This window comes from Hibiscus syriacus, unplaced genomic scaffold (assembly GCF_006381635.1).
Source record: "Hibiscus syriacus cultivar Baekdansim isolate YM2019G1 unplaced genomic scaffold, ASM638163v2 tig00112295_pilon, whole genome shotgun sequence".
Taxonomy (NCBI): domain Eukaryota; kingdom Viridiplantae; phylum Streptophyta; class Magnoliopsida; order Malvales; family Malvaceae; genus Hibiscus; species Hibiscus syriacus.
This window is the reverse complement of record NW_024063297.1, coordinates 142,377-162,906: the sequence shown is the minus strand read 5'-3', so window position 1 is coordinate 162,906 and position 20,530 is coordinate 142,377. Positions and strand designations below refer to the sequence as shown.

Sequence of the window (20,530 nt, the reverse complement as noted above, 5' to 3'; positions counted from 1 at the left end):
CCAAAAGTCAAAGACGAATAAACTATTTCACACTTTACCACTTTATCCATGCAACTTTCCAAAAACTGCTAACTTGCCACTTTAATCCAAAAGTCCAAATTTAACATGGGATTAAATCCTCAAATTCAATGGTTTATATTATTTTCCTTTATTTTAAAATATGGAAATAATATTTTTAAGTCTAATTTACCATCCTTCAATTTTTCACAAAATTTCTATTCTATCTGATTTACCGAATTTTTCTCAAACTTTATCGCTTTATAGCTTTTAATACAAAATCCATACGAAAAATCTAATTTCCACGGAAACGTCATTCTTGAGGTAAACTATTCATTTAGGAAGCCGGATTGCAACTTTTAAAATTACCATTATAGTCCTTAAATTTTTCCAAAGTTTGTACTTTGGCTAATCAACTTTCAAAATTTACATTTTGGTCACTAACCAAAATTTGGGATATTACACTGAAAATGCTATGCTATTCGAGATTAACTTCGTTCACCTACTGACATGAACAATCAGGCCCACCAAAAATTTGATTTCCAGTTTTCCTTGGCGTAGCTACATCCCTTGGTCCACGGATTAGCAAAGCTTGTCCGAAAAATTATTCCCTTTGATATGCTCATAGAGCTCTCTCTTGCTTTGTGCTTCTATCTCTAGTCAAGTTTGGCTGACTTTGTATAAATGGAATCCCATCATTTATACTTAAGGAATTGGTATGGTATATTCATATCATAACATATGAACAATAAGAACTATCACTCTTATTGAGACTCAACTCCTAAGGATATGGATGGAATCAATATGTAGTAGTTACAGACAAAAGTATCCGGTTAGTGGTGAAAAATCAATATACTTCTAATGTCGAATCATTATCAACTAGGATAGAAATGAAGTATTGGGTCGAACTTTTCTTTGGTGTCAAGGTAATAACTATGAATAGTCATAGACCCCGAGAAATAGTAGAAGAATGGAACTCATTATGGGACATACAATGCATTATAGGCGTATAATCATTACGCTTCAACCGGTTATTCTATTCCACCTCTTAGAACAAAAATATTTAAATCAAACTATTTAATAGCATGAAGGTACATTTATACAAAACTTCTATCCCGAGTAAATTTTCTTTCTTATTAGAAAGGGAGGGATTGAGTTTTTGAGCGAGATTGCTTACAGTTGGGGAAATGAGAATCGTATCGATGCTTATTCCCAGATACTTTCAATATTTCTTCTCCAGGAAAAGAAGTTCACAATGCTTTAATTTACTTAATTGAATTTGGATTTTCTAAATAATTTTTTTCATATAATTATATGATGTAATTCCTATATAATCATTTAAAAATAATTGAGGAAAAAAGAAAAAAATAATTTAATTTAAAAATAAGAAAAATAAATTTATTTTTATTATTAAATCTTTGATGATCTAAAGTTTAATATATATATATATATATTAAATTTGTTTTAGTGATTTATTTCTGTTATTTACAGATATTAAAGATATGCATATAATGTTGTAAATCGGTAATTCAAATGCTTTCATTTCAAGTTAAAGTCCCACGTCAAATTTTATCAATTTAAAAAATTAATTAAATTAAATATTTAAATTAATTTAAAAATTCTTCAATCAAGATATGATACATGTCGTGAAATATGTCATTATAATTAGTTGATATTTAACACCTCGTAAATGGATGATTAATTCTTTTCAAATTAAAATTAAGACTAAACTAATAGAATATATAAGTACTGAGAACTAAACATATAGTTATAGTAATTTTATTAATTATCATGTCCACACTTTTGTCAAATATTAATTTTATTAAAATCAATTAAATAATTAAATGATTATATTAATAAAATTTTAAAAATAATAATTATATCAAGCATCAACATCAACCCTTTAACTAGATGATCATCCGTCCAAACAGTTTACCCTATATATATATCGGTGGCCACGAGACAACGTGCGAATTCAAGAAAGAACAACCGGATATTTCAATTTTGTGTATTACGGTTGAGAATTAGCCAGAATACTCTACTTTTTCCCGTAATAATAATATAATTTAATGGAATAATAATATATTAGACCGAACATTAAATTGATAATTTAAATATGTCAAGATCTCTATACTATTTTTTATGCAAACAGAGTAATTAATTTTATTAAAATTATAAAATATTTAAAATTAGAGAAAATAACCTCAGTGACCAAAAATGCCTTATAATATACGATTTTAACCAACTTTTTTTGGATTTGCCAAAATGACCAACAAAATCGCAATGCGAAATAAAAATCGCAACGCGATCTCCAGAATCGCAAATCAGTTCCCAGAATCGCAACGCGATTATGAAGAATCGCAATGCGATAGTACAAATTAGCATTGCGATTTTCCAGAATCACAACGCGAACATATAAATCGCAACGCGATTCTGACTATCGCAACGAGTATTCGTAAAATCGCAACGTGTATTCGTAAATCGCAACGACAATACGTAAAATCGAAACGCGTATCCGTAAATCGCAACGCGTATCCGTAAATCACAATGCGAATACGTAAATCGCAATGCGAATACGTATTCGCGTTGCGATTTACGTAATCGCGTTGCGATTTAGTAAATCGCAACGAGATTCTGACTATCGCAATAATGAATTTCAAATTTGCAACTCGATTTCTGAATTCGCAACAGGTTTTAATTTCGCAACACAAATGTTTTGGGTATATAACTACGCAGCAGCAGCAACTCATAACCTAAATCCCTAAATCGCAACTCATTCCATCTCCATCTATCACTCTCTCCGGCGACATCCGTTCCTATATCCAAGGACATCCTTCCCCATCCGGTAACAGGTTTTAGTTTCGCAGCTCGTTTGTTTAGTAAATTAATTTACAATAATGAAATCATCTAATGTTGATCATGTTTGGATAGATTTGTGTTTTGGAGGGTCATGGGAGAATGTTCATGGTGTTTTACAATATATGCCTTTACCCATGAATCTTCAACTAAAACTGTCATTAAAAAAGTTAACTTATGAAACTCTAATGTTACGTGTTGCAAATAAATTGAATTTAGAGCCCCTAAGTGGATTTAGGCTATCTTATCAGAGAAATGGTAAAGTTTATTTGTTAACCGACAATGAAGATGTTGAACGATTCATTGCTTACATTAGTGTTTCAAGTGATGATGTTACATTGTATGTTGTTAAACCTAGAAGTAGTGAAGTTGGGTCAGTAGCGGATAGTAATCAACTAAGTTTTCAACCCCAGTTTATGGTGCTCAAAATTTAATGGTTCCACCACAATTTCATCACCAAGCAAATATTGTTTCACCACATTTCCAATACCAAACACAATCTCAAAACCCACAACCTTTCCCTAATCCAAATCCCAATCAACTTTCAGCACCAAATTCTGGTTTTCGTATTGACCAGTTAGACGATGATGAGCCAACAGAAAAAATTGTGAGTACTAGTCAGTATTCGAAATTTGATCTTGGTCAATACCCGGACTTTGATCTTGGTCAATACTCGGATTTTGATGATTTTTCAGAAGAAGAAACAGACCCTGCGTGTAATGATTTTGATATTGGTCAATACCCGAATTTTGATGATGAAACAGCCGTTGCCGAGGAAGATGTTGTTGATGATAATGAGGAGGAAGTTACGACTGTAAATGAACATGTTGAACATCCATTATGTAATTCATATAACACTGAAGAAGAAAAAGAAGAAGAAGAAATCCCCAAAGAAAAGTCCCCGAAGAAAATGCCACGGGAGTATAACTGGAATATACCAGAATTACTTCAGATACCGGAAGAAGAGTTGGTAAAGATAGCAGTTGATTGTTACACAAAAATTATTCGTATCAAGAAAGATGATTGTTTTGATACAAAGGAAGACTTGAAGATAGCTTTGTATACGAAATGTGTGGAAGATGGCTATCAACTAAAAGTTAACAAATCAAGCAAAGATCGTTTCGAAACAAGGTGTATGAGTGACAAAAACTGTATGTGGCGTATGAGTGCAAAGAGGATAAAAGATTGCGAAATATTTCAAGTTAGGACTTTTATTGATAAACATACATGTTCAAGAACCCAAGTTTTTCCTCACCATAGATAGTCAAACAAAAAGGTGTTGGGTGGTTTTCTGGCTGAGTTAATGTTTTTGAATGGTAGGGTATATCGGGGACATGAAATTATGACTGACATGAATGCTCGGTTCAAGATTAGTATCTCATATTCTCAAGCTTGGAGAGCTAAATGTTATGCCTTGGAATTGTTGAGGGGGTCGCCAGAAGCATCGTTTGCCCAACTGCCGGCTTATTGTCACAATTTAAAGTTGAAAAATCCTGGGTCGGTAACTCATATTAAAATAGATAGAGATGGACGCTTTGAGTTGCTGTTTATCGCCATTGGTACTGCGGTTAGTAAATCAATATAATTTTGTTGACTCATTTTTGTTAGTTACATGCATTTCACATTTAAATGATTATATTCTTGTGTATATGATTTTGTAGATTCGTTCGTTTATTAATTGCATGCGCCCAGTTATTATAGTTGACGGAGCACATTTAAAAGGTCGATACCTTGGAGTAAACTTATTAGCAGTAGCCATGGATGCTAACAATGGGATACTGCCAATAGCTTACGGGGTTGGCAAATCTGAAACCTCTGATTCATGGACATGGTTTATGGGGCATCTTAGGGATTGTATAGGTCCTATTAGCAATCTGACAATCATATCCGATAGGGCAAACTCAATTGACAACGCTGTTAGAAGGTGTTTCCCAGATGCTTTTCATGGACTTTGTGGTGTTCATTTGTATAGAAATCTAAAATCAAGGTCTCCTGGTATAAAAAATCATAAATGGACATACTGGAAGGCTGTAAAAGCTTATCGGGAAGTGGATTTTAATAAGCATATAAACTGTTTAAGACGTGTTTTGCCTCAGTGTGCTCAAACACTAGAAGATGTCGGGATTGAAAGATGGTCAAGACTACATCAACTTGGAGCAAGATATGGTTTCATGACGTCTAATAGTGAAGAATCAATCAACGCTCTAAGTCGTCATTCCCGGAAATTACCCATTACTATGGTAATGGAGTTTTTTCGAGCCTCTATTCAACAGTGGTACTACAAGAAAAGAAACCATGCAGGTATTATTTCTTTAAATTCGTAACTTATCATATATTTTACTAAGTATTATTTATTTAAATTTACAGGAACATTGGAACATCGTGTTACACCATGGACAGAAAAAAAGATAACAAAACGTGTTGTGAAGTCAACATCATGGAGAGTTGAACCATGTTCAAACACTTTGTTTGAAGTACTAGATAATAACTTAAATGGGCTTGTCGATCTAAATGCAAAGACGTGTAGTTGTATGAAATGGCAAACATCTGGTTATCCGTGTGGCCATGTTATAAAAGTTTCTCTTCATCTAAACCAAGATGATTCAATCGCATACGCTATGGATTGCTACACTACAGAAGTATATCGACAGACTTATGGCGAGATTGTCTACCCTATTCCACATCCTTCTGAGTGGGACATACTAGATGACTTACAAACAGTTTTGCCACCAGCCATGGACAGAAGGCTACCTGGCCGACCAAAAAGTCACGATCGTATACCGTCTAAGGGTGAAGAGAAGAAGAGATCGACATGTAGTCGGTGCAAGGAAAGTGGTCATACAAGGTTGACATGTGGATCACCAGTGCCATCACAATCATCTTTTCCTCTACCAAAATATGGATCCTCATCAAAATCCAAAGCTCATATGGTGTCAAGCAAAAGGCAATCAAAATCGCAATAATCTTTAAAATCCCAATCACAACCGGCTTCACCTTTTGGGACTGTTAACTTAGGTGATTTTTAAATGCAAACGTTGTATTATGTGTATTTTATGTGTGAACTTTTAACATTTTCAGTTAGGCATGTATTAGTAACTTGAGTTTGAAAATTGCTATGATCTGTTCAGTTGTTATCACTTATTAGGCATTCATTTGACTATCGCAACACGGAAATGACGTTCGCAATCATCTTAATGTCTATCGCAATGCGAAATAAAAATCGCAACGAGAGAATTGCAATGCGAAATGAAAATCGCAGCGTGAAAATCGCAACGCGAATATGAATATCGCAACGCGGAAATGACTATCGCAATGCGAAATGAAAATCACAACGAGAGAATCGCAAAGTGAAATGAAAATCGCAACGCGAATTTAGTTTCGCGTTGCGATTTTAGTTTCACGTTGCGATTTTCATTTCGCATTGCGATTCTCTCGTTATGATTTTCATTTCGCATTGCGATAGTCATTTTTGCCTTCAACATAATGCAGATTGAAATCAACAAAATCAACCATTACATTTCAATCAATTAAACAAGCACAAATAAGAATTATATTCACATCAATTAAACAAATCAACTTTTACAAATCATCTTTTACAAATCAATTAAACAATCAAAAAATAAGAAATAATTCTTATTTCCTCATCTACTATTGAATCAACTTTTGCAGCCATACATCATTTTCACGCAGCTCACTTCTGAGATTAACCTGCAGAAACCAAACATTTGCTCAAACAACACTTTCTACACATCTAAAACCTACAAACAACAAATTATTGAATTCTAGGTACTTAACTAAACATTTTCAAACCAAAAGCCTATAAACTTACCAATTGTTTATGGACATTTTTATAACGCGGATGCAGGTAGGCAGGGTCTCGTATATATCGATCTAGCCATATAATGCCGAAACCACAAGCATACTACATCTCTATCTCTATCGGTGGGAGGTAGATACTTTATACTTCCTGTGATCAAACGCTCCAACGCCAAGCATACGAGAGGACCACAATCCCCTCTGGCTCCTTCCGTTTGTTGTGGTGCGGTGTCGTCTCTGCTAACTGTAATATTAAGCTTCTTTGGCTTCTTTTTTCCAGAACGAGTCCAATAATTTATCGCATCCAAGAATTTAGCCAAATGAGAGCTCCATCCCTTAATAATATGTCTTAAATCAACCAATGATATGTAATTTATCATGCTGTCATTTACTATTGCCTTAAGGGATGGGAGCTGAAGCTCGACGAGAAGCCAATGTTTACGTTCCAAAACAGGGATAAACACCTGCAATCATAAGTAATAATTCATTCATTTGCGCACTTATTTATGAATACCTTTAAACTCAATCTAAAATAAATACTAACCTTATCGACCTCCCACCATGCAGAATAAAGTTTAGCTTGTCCATTGCCCAACACAAATGATTCATCTCGTTGATTCTTCAAGTGAACGGCGTTAAAAGACGTCGGCATAATTGTATATCGTGTATTTCTTTTATTTTTCTTAAGTTTCTAATTATTAGAAGACGTGACACCACACATCGATATGCTGTTTTACAAAAAAAGACATATATTAGTGACTTACATAAATTTAAAAAAAATCAAATTAAATATAAGAAAAATATAAGATTTACCCCTCCATCGAAATAGCCATTGTCTTCGACCCCTAATAATACGCCCCACCAAGACCGATCAAGCAACAAATAGATATCATCGTTGAGCTTGCATATGTCAGTGAAACACCCCTGGCTCCGCTCATGTAGATAAAAATCAACTGCGGTCTTAGCCCAAAGGGTGTTATCCAGAATTGTGTCCGGTAGTTGTCTCCTCTCCACTTCAGATACCGGAATGGTACTGGCCGGTAACTCATACGAGAGCCAACTCTCATCCATCATGTCCGGCACGTCAGAGGGTTTGTCAAGAATCTTACATATGACGCCATGTGAATCGGGCTCTTGAATGGTGGGAGGGACCTCTTCAACGATGACAGTGGCCTCTTGAACGGTGGGAGGGGACTCTTGAGGAATGATAGGGGCCTCTTCAACGATAGGAGTGGACTCTTGAGGGATGACAGGCAAGTTGGGCTTCTTCTTGCGGTGTTTTCGCACAGAGACTTAATAGCACGTGCACGCCGTCTGATGCGTAAACTCCGTCGTGCAAGAAAAACCCGACGTAAAGCATCCACCTTATCGGGCCGCTAAATAATTAAATACAAAAATCAGTAAATAAATAGACATGATATTTAAACAGTGAAAACAAAGACAAATATGTTTCAAACTTGCATTTTATTCACCCAAGTCATTATTCTATTATAGTTCACAAAATGCATCAGATAACAAAGACAAATATGTTTCAAACTTGCAACACTGTCAAGTTAGTATTTGTCTTTGTCTATTGGTTGAAGTAATGCAATTCATTCAAGTTTCAATTTGCAGAAGAAGAATAGTTTCTGGAACTTAAAATCGCAACGTGAAAAATGACTATCGCAAGGCGAAATGAAAATCGCAACGCGAAAAGAAAATCGCAACGAGAGAATCGCAATGCGAAATGAAAATAACAACGCGATTATAGTTTCACGTTGCGATTTTGGTTTCGCGTTGCGATTTTGTCGTTGCGATTTTCATTTCGCGTTGCGATTCTCTCGTTGAGATTTTCATTTCGCGTTGCGATTCTCTCGTTTCGATTCATTTCGCGTTGCGATAGTCATTTTTCACATTGCGATTTTAAGTTTCGTGTTGCGAAAGTAAACTATTTCTTCTTCTGCAAATTGAAACTTGAATGGATTGCATTACTTCAACCAAAAGACAAAACAAATACAAATACTAAGTTCAGAGTATTAAAGAATACACAGTTTAGCAGAATTGGCAGCAACCGAACAAATTTACTTTCAACCAAAAGACAAAACAAAGACAAATACTAACTTCACAGTGTTAAAGAATACACAGTTTAGCAGAATTGGCAGCAATCGAACAAATTTACTTTCAACCAAAAGACAAAACAAAGACAAATACTAACTTCACAATGTTAAAGAATACACAGTTTAGCAGAATTGGCAGCAACCGAATAAATTTACTTCAACCAAAAGACAAAACAAAAGACAAATACTAACTTCACAGTGTTAAAGAATAAACAGTTTAGCAGAATTGGCAGCAACCGAATAAATTTACTAAGCAATCTAAGTGAAATGGTTATCTAAGTGAAATTACGAGTAAATTTATCATCAAGTTAAATATAGAAAATCTTAAACTTACCTCGTTGCGTAGAGTATGAACCTCATTCTGTAATGATACTACCATCTCACGTAGAGCGGCAACCTCACCACGTAAAGTAGACACCTCCACACGCCATGCACCATCGTTATATCATAGAGTACCGATCTCCTCACGCAAGACATTGACCTCATCACGTAACTCCCTTGAGTCATCCCGTGGAGGTAGAGGTGGAGAATAGGGAGATATAAGTCGTGGCATCTTTGTCGGTCGCCTATCATGAGGTGATGGTGGAGAAGAGGCTCGATGATGTGACGGGATAGGTGATGGCTCTCGTTGTAGAGGTGAATAGTCGGGTCGATCAGGTGATGGCTCTGGGTGAGGTGATGGCTCTCGAAGTGGAGGAAGTGGAGGCTGCTCATCATTCGTGCCATCAAAAAAACGCTGACTAGCTTGCCACCAATCAGTGGCAAGCTCAGCCTCCATGGGTATCAGTCTCTGTAATGGAGTGTTGGCCTCCTAAAAATATAAAAACTCAAACAAAGTTAAACGTCTATTATTAATAACTTGTTTATATATGATAGTATTTGTGTTAACTTACATTATTTATTGTCGCATATGGTATTAAGTCTTCCCAATCCAACAGACGTTTCCTCTTCTAGGAAATAGCCCTAGGAATATCATTTGAAGTTTTTAATGCATATGTCCGCATGCTGGGGAAAGCCTCGAATATCCAAATCTACAAACAATATAATAACAAACATTAGTAATTGTTAAATAATTAATTATAAATTTTGAAAACATTATATAGAAATGCTTACCTTAAAGGCCCAAACAAAGCCTGACAAAGTGTATTTCGACCCATCGCCATGCAAACTTTTGCGGTCATCAAATGCAGATAACAACTTAGTCCAGGTAGCTTTCCATATATATGAACCCCACGGAAACAGATTCCATGCATTTAGGTCCTCTACCAATAATATTAGCTCTTGAGGAATAGGTTGTCTGGCCTCTCTGCCTAAAAAGCCGGCATACAAAAGTACTAGAAGGCATAATCGGACAACATCGACGTCATTCATCCGAGTAAAACCATCTTTCTTATTAAACAATTTCTTCAGGTCGTCGACGTGTAAGTTCGACTTCTCTATTGACTCATTAGGAAAAACCCGGGATAACCATGACGGGCGGGTGATATGACGAGTGTACCGGCCTACATCATCGTGTCCGAATCGTAGACCAGTGATTAAGCAGAACTCCTTCCGCCCAAAACAAGTATACGCCGGTGGAAAATGAAACCATATCTCTTCCTCACCACGTTGTATACTGTCGGGTAGATCGCTAGTCATGGTCTGAAGCCACAAATGGGTCAAATTAGCATCTCCACCCGGATGCTGTACTCTCAGCCATGGCCCGAAGCAGGTTTCCTCAAACAATTTTCTTTGTGCAGGTGAAAGCTTCGAAGCAATTGTAGTGGCTAGGCTAACTTTATTCCTTAATGTCAATGAAGCTGAAAAAATTTTCTACAAAAACAATAAACATACCAAGTTAGATATACCAAAAACTACACTGTGAAGATATACCAAAAACAATAAACATAAAGAGTAGTAGTTTATTCTTGAAACTAAAATTTGCAACACTGTTTTATCTTTTGGTTGAAATGAAAATCGCAACGAGAGAATGACTATCGCAACGCGGAAATGACTATCGCAACGCAAAATGAAAATCGCAACGCGAAATTAAAATCGCAATGAGAGAATCGCAACGCGAAATGAAAATCGCAATGCGATTTTGGTTTCGCGTTGCGATTTTCATTTCTCTCGTTGCGGTAGTCATTTTCGTGTTGCGATTTTCATTTTCATGTTGCGATTTTAAGTTTAGAAACTATTATTCTTCTGCAAATTGAAACTTTAATGGATTGCATTACTTCAACCAAAAGACAAAACAAAGACAAATACTAACTTCACAGGGTTAAAGACTAAACAGTTTAGCAGTATTGGCAGCAATCGAATGAATTTAATAAGAAATCTAAGTGAAATGGTTAATCTATTATTGAAATTACCAGTAAACCAATCATCAATTTCAATATGAAAAACCTAAAATAATGCAAAATTTTCAAAATAAAAATAATTAAAAAAACTAACCCTCGGAGGTTGATTTTCCATTTCTGAATGATTGTGAGGGATTTTTGACCGTAAATGGTTGTGAGGGATTTCGCCGGAGATGGAAACGGAAATCTTCGGAGATGGGGACGGATTTCGCCGTAGAGAGTGAGAGATGGAGATGGGACTGAGTTGTGATTTTAGGTTTTAGGTTATGAGTTGCGATTACGGGATATACTGTGGATGGTTCAGGGTTCCGATAATTAATATTCGTGTTTGGAATTTGAAAATAAAATACGCGTAGCGATTCTAATGGCGCTTTAAAAATCGCGTTGCGATTTTACGTATTGTCGTTGCGATTTACGGATACGCATTGCGATTTACGTATTCTCGTTGCGATTTACGGATACGCGTTGCGATTTTACGGATACTCGTTGCGATAGTCAGAATCGCGTTGCGATTTATATGTTCGCGTTGCGATTTTCATATTCGCGTTGCGATTCTGGAAAATCGCAACGCTAATTTGTACTATCGCATTGCGATTCTTCATAATCGCGTTGCGATTCTGGGAACTGATTTGCGATTCTAGAGATCGCGTTGCGATTTTTATTTCGCATTGCGATTTTGTTGGTCATTTTGGCAAATCCAAAAAAAATTGGTTAAAATCGTATATTATAAGGCATTTTTGGTCACTGAGGTTATTTTCTCTTAAAATTATAATAAAATTTATAAATTAAATATATAATTAAAATATGTTTTATAATTATTGACACAATAGACTAGTTGATCTATATCATGTGATAATCATATAAGGAAAAAGTACGTTAAAAAATCAAACAAAAATAAATGCAAACAGATTTGATTGCAAAAATGTTTTTTTTTAAACAACATAATCCTATTACTACACCAGAATTTCTTCTCAAGACCTGAATAAGGCATCGAAAATTGCAGCCCTTATAAGCAAGCTAACTCACCCAAACCAGAAAATTAAAACAGCTGGGACGTCACTCATTTTATTTTAATTTAGTTAATAGTGTATTTAAATATATCATTTTAGTGATATGATTTAGAGTGCGACGTTCACCGTAAAATCTTTCTAATTACAACCAATATGTGCATAGGTAAAGTACTTCTATATGCAAATAACTATAAAATTAGTTATGGATATTGCTCTTGTAAAATAACCTCAAATAAACATATGTTTTATATATTTAAAATTTGTTGACATATCATTTTTCAAAAAAAAAACATATATTATTTTAAAATAAGACCTAAATAAATTTGAAAAAAAATGAAGGAAATAATGTTATATGATACAGTTAAAAATATTGAAAATAATCAATACATATGTTGCTGCTGCGTTACATTTCAATGTCATCCAGATCCGGAAGAGGGATACGAAGGATTGCCGCAATACCAGTCAGTTGTGCCAATTCTAAATATACATAGATACATGTAAAAAGTAAGTGAGAATAATTGTCAAAGGGTAAATTACACGTTTAGTAAATAAACTATCAGTTTTGATCAATTCTAGTATCTAAATTTTCAATTCTTTTCAAAACAATACTTAAATTCAATTTTTTTCCGTTTTAGTAATCCGTTCAAAATTTAACGTTAAGTTTTGAAAAAAAGTTGAAATTAATAAGTACTAAAACGGACCAAAACTGATAGTTTAGATACTAAAACAAATCATAACTGATAGCTTGGGTACTAAATGCGCAGTTTACCTATTATCAAAACTAAAACACCAAATGCAATACTCACCTTCCCCTGATACGTGCATGGACGAAAATATGTGAGCAATGCCCCCCGCTTTCTTAACCTCCTTCACCAAATCCTCGTACTTTTGCCTTGTTTTTACATCCGAACTCCTGAATGGCACTCACCCATGTTAGCAACAAACTACCAATAACCGATTGAGCTGATCGTATGATAAAACTAACCTGAAGAGGTCATCGGTAATAAGGAGCGTTTGAACTGCCAGTCGCTCATGGGCAATCCCGACATGTTTCGGTCCATAGCATGCACGTGCCGGATCCTATATAATAAAACAAAACCAATTATAATCAAAATTAATGTGGGAAGAAACACACACACCAAGGTTGAACCTCACATTTGAAAGCATGTCGAAGAAATCCCTGAAAGTTCGGACCTGGTAAAATTGCAAAATGGAAAATAAATGAAAAGTTAGAACAATCAGTGAGTAAAAATAAAACTCTTAGCCAGATATTTCTACAACATACCTCTTCGGCTGCTTTGGTGTCTTTTATCATCTTCATGACACTTGGAGCATCCAATACTTCCCTCAAACTATGCCTGCATTATAGTTAAGGTATTAAACTAAGATCCATGTCCATATGAGAGCTCCAAAATGAAATAACTTATCATAGTTAACTGCAAGAAAACATACTTGTATCCAGAGCTTGTTTGAACAAGAATTATTCGTGATTTATTCTCAATAATTGGCCTCACTTGTTTTCTTTCTGCCTCCAATAAAAGATGGCGATGAAACTGGTCCTGAAGCAGATAAATGAAACGATAAATATTTTAAAACGTCTCTTTCCAATAGTTACCAAGGAAACTGAAGTAATTGAATAAGCAAGGCAATTGGAAAAGAAAACAAGTTGAAAGTTTTCATCCCTGACCTTTGTGAAACCAGGACTAGCAATAACAGCACAGCGAATAACATTGAAATCGACATGTTTGATGAAAGCCTGTCACAGATTCAAAAACAACCGCTTAGGAACCACTTAAAATCATATAAAAAAGCGATATCATTGTTCAAGTATAATTTACCTGTACAACATTCTCAAAGAATGTCTTCAAAGCCTATAGAATGTTAAAAAAGAAATCAATAAGCACACAAGGTAGACAACGGAACCCAATTCTCATTACATGCTCTTAAAAGTAAATGGCTTTCTAAATCAGAAATTAGTTCCAAATATAAAAGAATAATAATAGTAAAAGAGATGCATACCGACTCATAACCAACAATGGCAGGTCCATGCTTACGAGGAATTGAAGCTTCAATCCGTGAACTGGTAATTGTCACACTGTTGTACATGCCACAGTAATACTAGTCAATTTCTAAACATCATAACGATCCCCTTCTAGAACAGATTACAAAATTCATTCTTCAAGTTGGTCTCACATACCTTCTACCAACAAGCAGTATATTTGCTAGCCCTTCTTGCATCAATACCACAGCCAGATCAGCAGTCGCACCAGGATCTAGAATATGATAAGCAGTAATTGCAAAGTTAAATCAGCTAAATTATTTTTTTGATACTAGAACACTTCTAAAAACCTTAATCAATATACCATTAATTTGTCATCAAGCAAAATTAAACTAAGGAATCAGCTCTGAGCATGATAATAAACGTCAGATGTTTTCATTCTCAAGTTATACAGACAATTGGAGAAGTCAGACTACATACCAGAGGCCTGATGGAGAACATCTAATGCCAATGAGTCCCATGTTTCCTAAGATATGAAAGTAAAATTCCATTATTCTGCTGGAGTATCAAATATTTTTGAGAGCTAGAAGATGACATACTTTAAAGAGAAACTAAAATGAAAAAACTATTCATATTTTACAACAATAAGACTAATAAGATAAACCAAAATCCCTGAGGAACACAATTCAAGTAACTAGCTAATGCGATGTGTTAAAATATTCCAAGTAAATCATTCTGTATCAGGTCCATGAATTCCAAAAGACGATTGTTGTTCAGAAGGATATAAAAGAAAGAATGGCCATAGAGAATATAACCTAGGAATTTAGCCAGTATTAAGTGTTGCAATCAGGATCGACCAGAATGATTTACAAGAAAGGATACACAAATAATGCCAAAAAGAATAGCTACCTTTGTTAATACAACGGTCGACAAAGCTGAAGTTGTAGAGTATGGAATGCCCCTATCTGCAACAAGACAATGATGCATTTAAAAGCAATAAAAATATTAAACAAGAGGCAACATTCTAAGGTGCATCTACCGTAACATATTCATTCTGCAAGATGTTCTTCCCCTTTATACGCAAGACTGCTCCTTCTTTGTCATAATCCATCGCCTAAAGAAATATGACTTAATATCAGTATCAATGTTCATAATTAAAAGCAGCTTCAGAATTTTTTTTCCTGTTTGGAGGATTTGAAACTTAATCATAACCACAAAAGTACAAATCAGCCACACTGTTAAAAATTGTTGGCAATTCAAACAACTGGAAAAAAAATCAATAATCTTACCTCAACTTCAATTTCCAACTTCATGGCAACACGTTCTGAATTTTTTCCACCAGATTTCGCCCTTAAAACTTTCCTATTATAGAATGTACAAATTACTAATATGGATTGACATCAAGAAACTTATAAACATCAAATTATTCATATTTAGACACTAAAAATACATCTGCAGTTAAACTTATGATCTAATATGAGAAAAACCTTTGAGTTTGAAGTCGATGTTTTATAGGACAGCTATTATACTTGCATTGCTATAAGCCACAGAATGTTGAATTAACAAGAACCCAAAAATATTGATTGGGATTAAAACAAGTTGATATACATATATATATATCAACAAATAACCGACTTATGAGTAAAATAATAACAATAAAAAAGGTGACGAACAAGTAAGAATTGAAACTAACTATACTACAAAAAGTCCTATAAAATCCTAATTTAACACATCCATAAAAATATAAAGCAGCTAAATTCTATTCAAATATGTATCACAACAATTTTTTTTAACAGAGAAAATAAAAAAAGTGGAGCAAAGAAAACCTGAAGGTTACAGCCATAACCCTGTCTCCAGTAGCTATCAAATTGTAAACAAGCCAGAGATCATCTGAATCTACCGGTACCAACTGCAATAAACACTATTTCATTAAAAAGAAAAGCTCATAATTCAAAAAAAAAAAAACTTTGTATATACCTTTACGACGCCGGGGCCGTTGGGAACTACGTCTCGGTGTAAAACTTTCATAATTTTACTACGAAATATGTGTTCCTTTTAGGGTTTTTCTCTATTTCACTTTGAAATTGAATTTACGCTGAGCAAAATCGAACTCCCAAGGATATAAACACTACAATGACCGACTGAACGTTGAGAGATATAAACGTTAGGGGAAAGAGTTGGCATTGTTTGATTTAAATTCTATTTACTACTTTTACTTAAATCCTATCTTTCTATTTAAATAATAGTTTGATTTAAATTACTAGTATTTATTCAAATTCTATTTACTACTTTACTTTAACCCCATCTTTTATTTAATCAATAGTTTGATTTAAATTACTAGTATTTATTTAAATTCTATTTACTACTTTTACTTAAATCGTATTTTTTATTTAAATATTATTTATTTCCCTTCCAAAAAAAATTATTTATTTAAGTTCTTATTAATCAAAAAACGTTTTTATTTATTGTTTCACTTAAATTAATCTTTTTATTTAAATTATTATTTATTTAAGTTTCTATTCATTATTTACTTAATTATGTTTTTCTATTTTTAGATTATATTACTTATTTAGTATCTCATTTATTTTTGGGTCTTTGTTTTATCACTTAATTATTATTATTTTTATAAAATCATATATCACATATAAGTTTTTATTTCTATTTTGATACTTCTCCATTAGATTTAGTCGTTACTTAACAAAAATGTTGATATAATATTATATAATTACAATCTCAATCTCTAAAACGTATACATTTTATTAAATTAGACTTAATTTAAAATAATTTAATAAATTCACATGAAGAAAACCTAAAATTTTTTTCTTCGTTTTCATTTGATATAACTATTAAAATATTATTAAATATTATTCAATTATTGAAATTTTGTTAAATTATTCTATTTGTTACTCCAATTTCAGTTCAGACACTAATATATATATGTATGTATCTAGTAAATTCAATTTAGGTATGCTCATATCCCATCCGTGGCTTACGTAATTATGGGTATATGTCATGTATTCTGTCAACCCAACAGGTTTGAAAATTTTATATTTTTTACCTGAAACTCGATTCGATCTAAGTTTAGGGTAATTTCACCTTACTTATAACTTGATTCGACTTTTGAGATTAAACTTGATTCCGACCCGACCTAACTCGATATAATATAAAATTATTAATTGTATTTCATAAAATAAGTACTTAATTAAAAATAATAAAAAGAGGGGTATTGTTACAATTATCTTTAAATATATGGTGCATAATTATTTTATTTTTTAGACGGGTTGAGTCGAGTTTTTTCACTATAAACCTAAACTTGACCCGACGGAAACTTATCCTCTAATAAACCCGATCTAACCTAACCTGAACCTGATTTTTTTTAAATCCGATCTAATAGGATCAAATCGGGTCAGTACCCGTCAAATTCAGATCTTGTCCTTATCCTAACCTCACACAAATTATATATTAACATTATTGAGAAATTGGGGGTGGAATAGTTGATGTAGCTTATTAAACTCATTACTTATTTAATGTTATATTCACTATTTCAATTAAATTATTATTTATTTAAGGTTCTACTCATTATTTCAATTAATTATATTTTTATTTATAGAATAAATTACTTATTTGATATATCATTTAGTCACGTGTCTTTGCTTGATCACTTAATTATTTTTTTTTATAAAAAAATATAACTAATATTATGTTTTATTTATACTTTAATGTTTCACTGCTACATTTGACCGTTGAGTTAACAAAATAATGATATGACATAATATTATTGTCACATCCCAAATTAGGTCTTAAAATTTTCTTAAAATTTTTTCGAGGACTAAATTGAAATTTTAATTAAATTTTGGGACCAAAATGAAATTTTGATTAAATTCAGATCTAAATTCAAAAAGTACTAAAACTGGAGGACCTATATTATAATTATACCATTTTTCATAAGTGTGGGTTTAAAACCCCAAAAATTATAAACTTTCTATTTCTAGAAAGTTTCAACCCTCTTTTTCTCTCTCTTTTCAACCTTTTCTCTCTATTTTCAACCTTTTCTCTCATATAATAAAACCTTTTATAGACATTTTGTCCATGACCGTTGCTCCGTTTTCGACACCTCCCGCACCATTGTGTTCCTTGCATCGTCCTGAGTCTACCGATGTACATTTTGTCTTCATTACCGCCGGCGTAAGAGGATGTGGGGAAGATTAAGTTTCTGACGTTTCAAAATTGAGATCTCAACCGTTCGCTGCAGTGAACTAAGCTTGGTAAGTGTCTTAAAACCCTTTAAAATGTACATAGGAATTGTTTTCAACACCTGTAGGCCATGGACATGCCCACACGCGCTGCCATTGCGCATTGGGAAATCCCACCGCCTTGTGGGTTGTTTGAATTTGGACTGACCCGACCTGTGTCTGACCTGATTCAATCCGACTTGAACCGAACCTGTCCATCATTGACTATTGATCGTTGACCAGCCATTGAACGTTAACCAATGTTAATTTTTTTATCGAAAACCTCCATCTTGGCATTTTTCGACATCTTGAGTCTGCTTCTACGATCCGTTTTGCCAAATTCTGACCCAAAATCCCCGAATCAAGCCTATTAATATGAAAATGCTTATTATTTTTAGCATTTTTGCTTATTTATTTGAGATTTGATTATGGAATTGATTCGACAATATATTTTTATGAAGGTATTCATGTTTCACCCGACTGAGGGTCAATTATATACAGTGCTTCTCGTCTGTCATAATCACACGATCCGTGTTCCTCGAGAGTTACTCGTAGGTATATATAAATTGTTTAAATAGAGATTATTATTATTATTATTATTATTATTAGGATTTTAATATGGATTTTTCGATTTGTAGGATCTAGCGCTGTCGCTAATCGTGATCAACAGACTCAGTAGTAGGCTTTTTTATCAAAATACTCTGATTGGTACATGTGTGTTTCCTGATGTTGTTACATTGTTGTTTTAAAGTATTCATCTGAAATGTTTTAGATTTATGATAATACTGAATATTTTTATGACAAGATACTTGATTTTCTGAATACTATTTATCTGATATTGGATTTACTAAACATTTCTAATATGATATTTGAATTATGTATTTTCTGTATTTGATTTATGAGTCTGGAGTATTTTTATTTTTTACTAGATTAAACTACAATTTTCACTATAATACATATACGTTTATTACTCTCATTGGGGTTATTATTGGAGGAAGTAAATCAGGCCTATTATATGACTTGTAAGACATTACTGCAGGCTTCTCTACTCTATGCTAAGGGTAAGTCCTTACTGCATGCTTCTCTACTTTGTGCTCAGGGTAAATTCTTATCGCATGTTCTTATGCTATATGTATAAGGCCTTACATGGTGTACAGGTAGGTGTATGGTTTTGGGGAACCTATACATTCTGGTGATTGGATGGGGGCAGTGGTCATACTTTTAAAACATGTTTGATAAACTACTTTTTTACTGAAGTATTTTTATATGTATGTTTTTATACACTATAAGGAGCGCACTGAGCCTTTTAGCTCATTCTGTAAATTTAAACACTTTCAGATAATAACATACCGTAGGATAGCAACTTGGCATCAAGAGGAACAACTACTCTTATTTTTTTACCATTGTATATCTCTATATGTCTTTTTTTGTTATACTTTGGTTACACTTGTTTTTGCTACCGTCTCGATATATATGTATTATCGGTATTTTGTTATATATATGTTTTACACAGTTTTATGATATATGAATATATATATATATGTTTATCGTATGAACCTTTCTTATGAATAATTTCATATTATATTGTTATATGGATTTTAAAGTTGTTTTAAATATGTAAAGAAATTTTTGAATAAGATATATAACCGCCTAGATTTGGGCATAATGTCTAGGCCATGTCTAAGTGGTTACACTTGGTGATATCAGAGCTATTGGTTTTAAATATTCGGACTGTGGATGAGTCTTAAATTCTAGATTTTAAATATCTTTTGATTTTTTCAAAACTTGTATCATCTTATTTTACGAGTTTTAAATATATTATGCCATTACAAACCAGTTCCAAAATAGTTCAACAAAGCAACTAGGACATTCATAAATACATGTCACTAACTAAGTCAAAATCACATAAAATTATGTCTTACTGATATTGTAATATACTCCTCGATGTTTGGTGTTACTCAGTACTCCTTACTCTTACTCCTGGTCTTTACCTACGCATGAAAATCATCACACGCTAAGTATATACTTAGTAAGAAAATTAAAATAATAAATAGTGCAATACAACTCATGCATAAAATTAAATGTCTTTTTCCAATGCAATAAGATCACCTTACTTGCATGCCCATTATTTTACCATAATCACATGATAATAATATCATTATAATCATTTATTCCAATTACCATA

The 20,530-nt window shown here is 33.3% G+C and overlaps 1 protein-coding gene across 1 annotated transcript; it reads right to left on the bottom strand.

Moving 5' to 3' along the window:
• Nucleotides 1-12,517: 12,517 nt before the first annotated feature.
• On the bottom strand, nt 12,518-16,231 carry LOC120177673 (protein PELOTA 1-like). Its single transcript, XM_039183741.1, has 17 exons — nt 16,091-16,231; nt 15,940-16,022; nt 15,403-15,475; nt 15,153-15,227; nt 15,038-15,078; nt 14,709-14,724; nt 14,594-14,639; nt 14,312-14,387; nt 14,134-14,209; nt 13,953-13,985; nt 13,802-13,870; nt 13,567-13,673; nt 13,400-13,472; nt 13,270-13,308; nt 13,100-13,194; nt 12,921-13,027; nt 12,518-12,591 (listed from the first exon to the last, which is right to left on the bottom strand). Exons 1-17 carry the CDS (start codon nt 16,139-16,141, stop codon nt 12,518-12,520), a joined length of 1,134 nt encoding a protein of 377 aa, XP_039039672.1. The 5' UTR covers nt 16,142-16,231.
• Nucleotides 16,232-20,530: the final 4,299 nt, after the last annotated feature.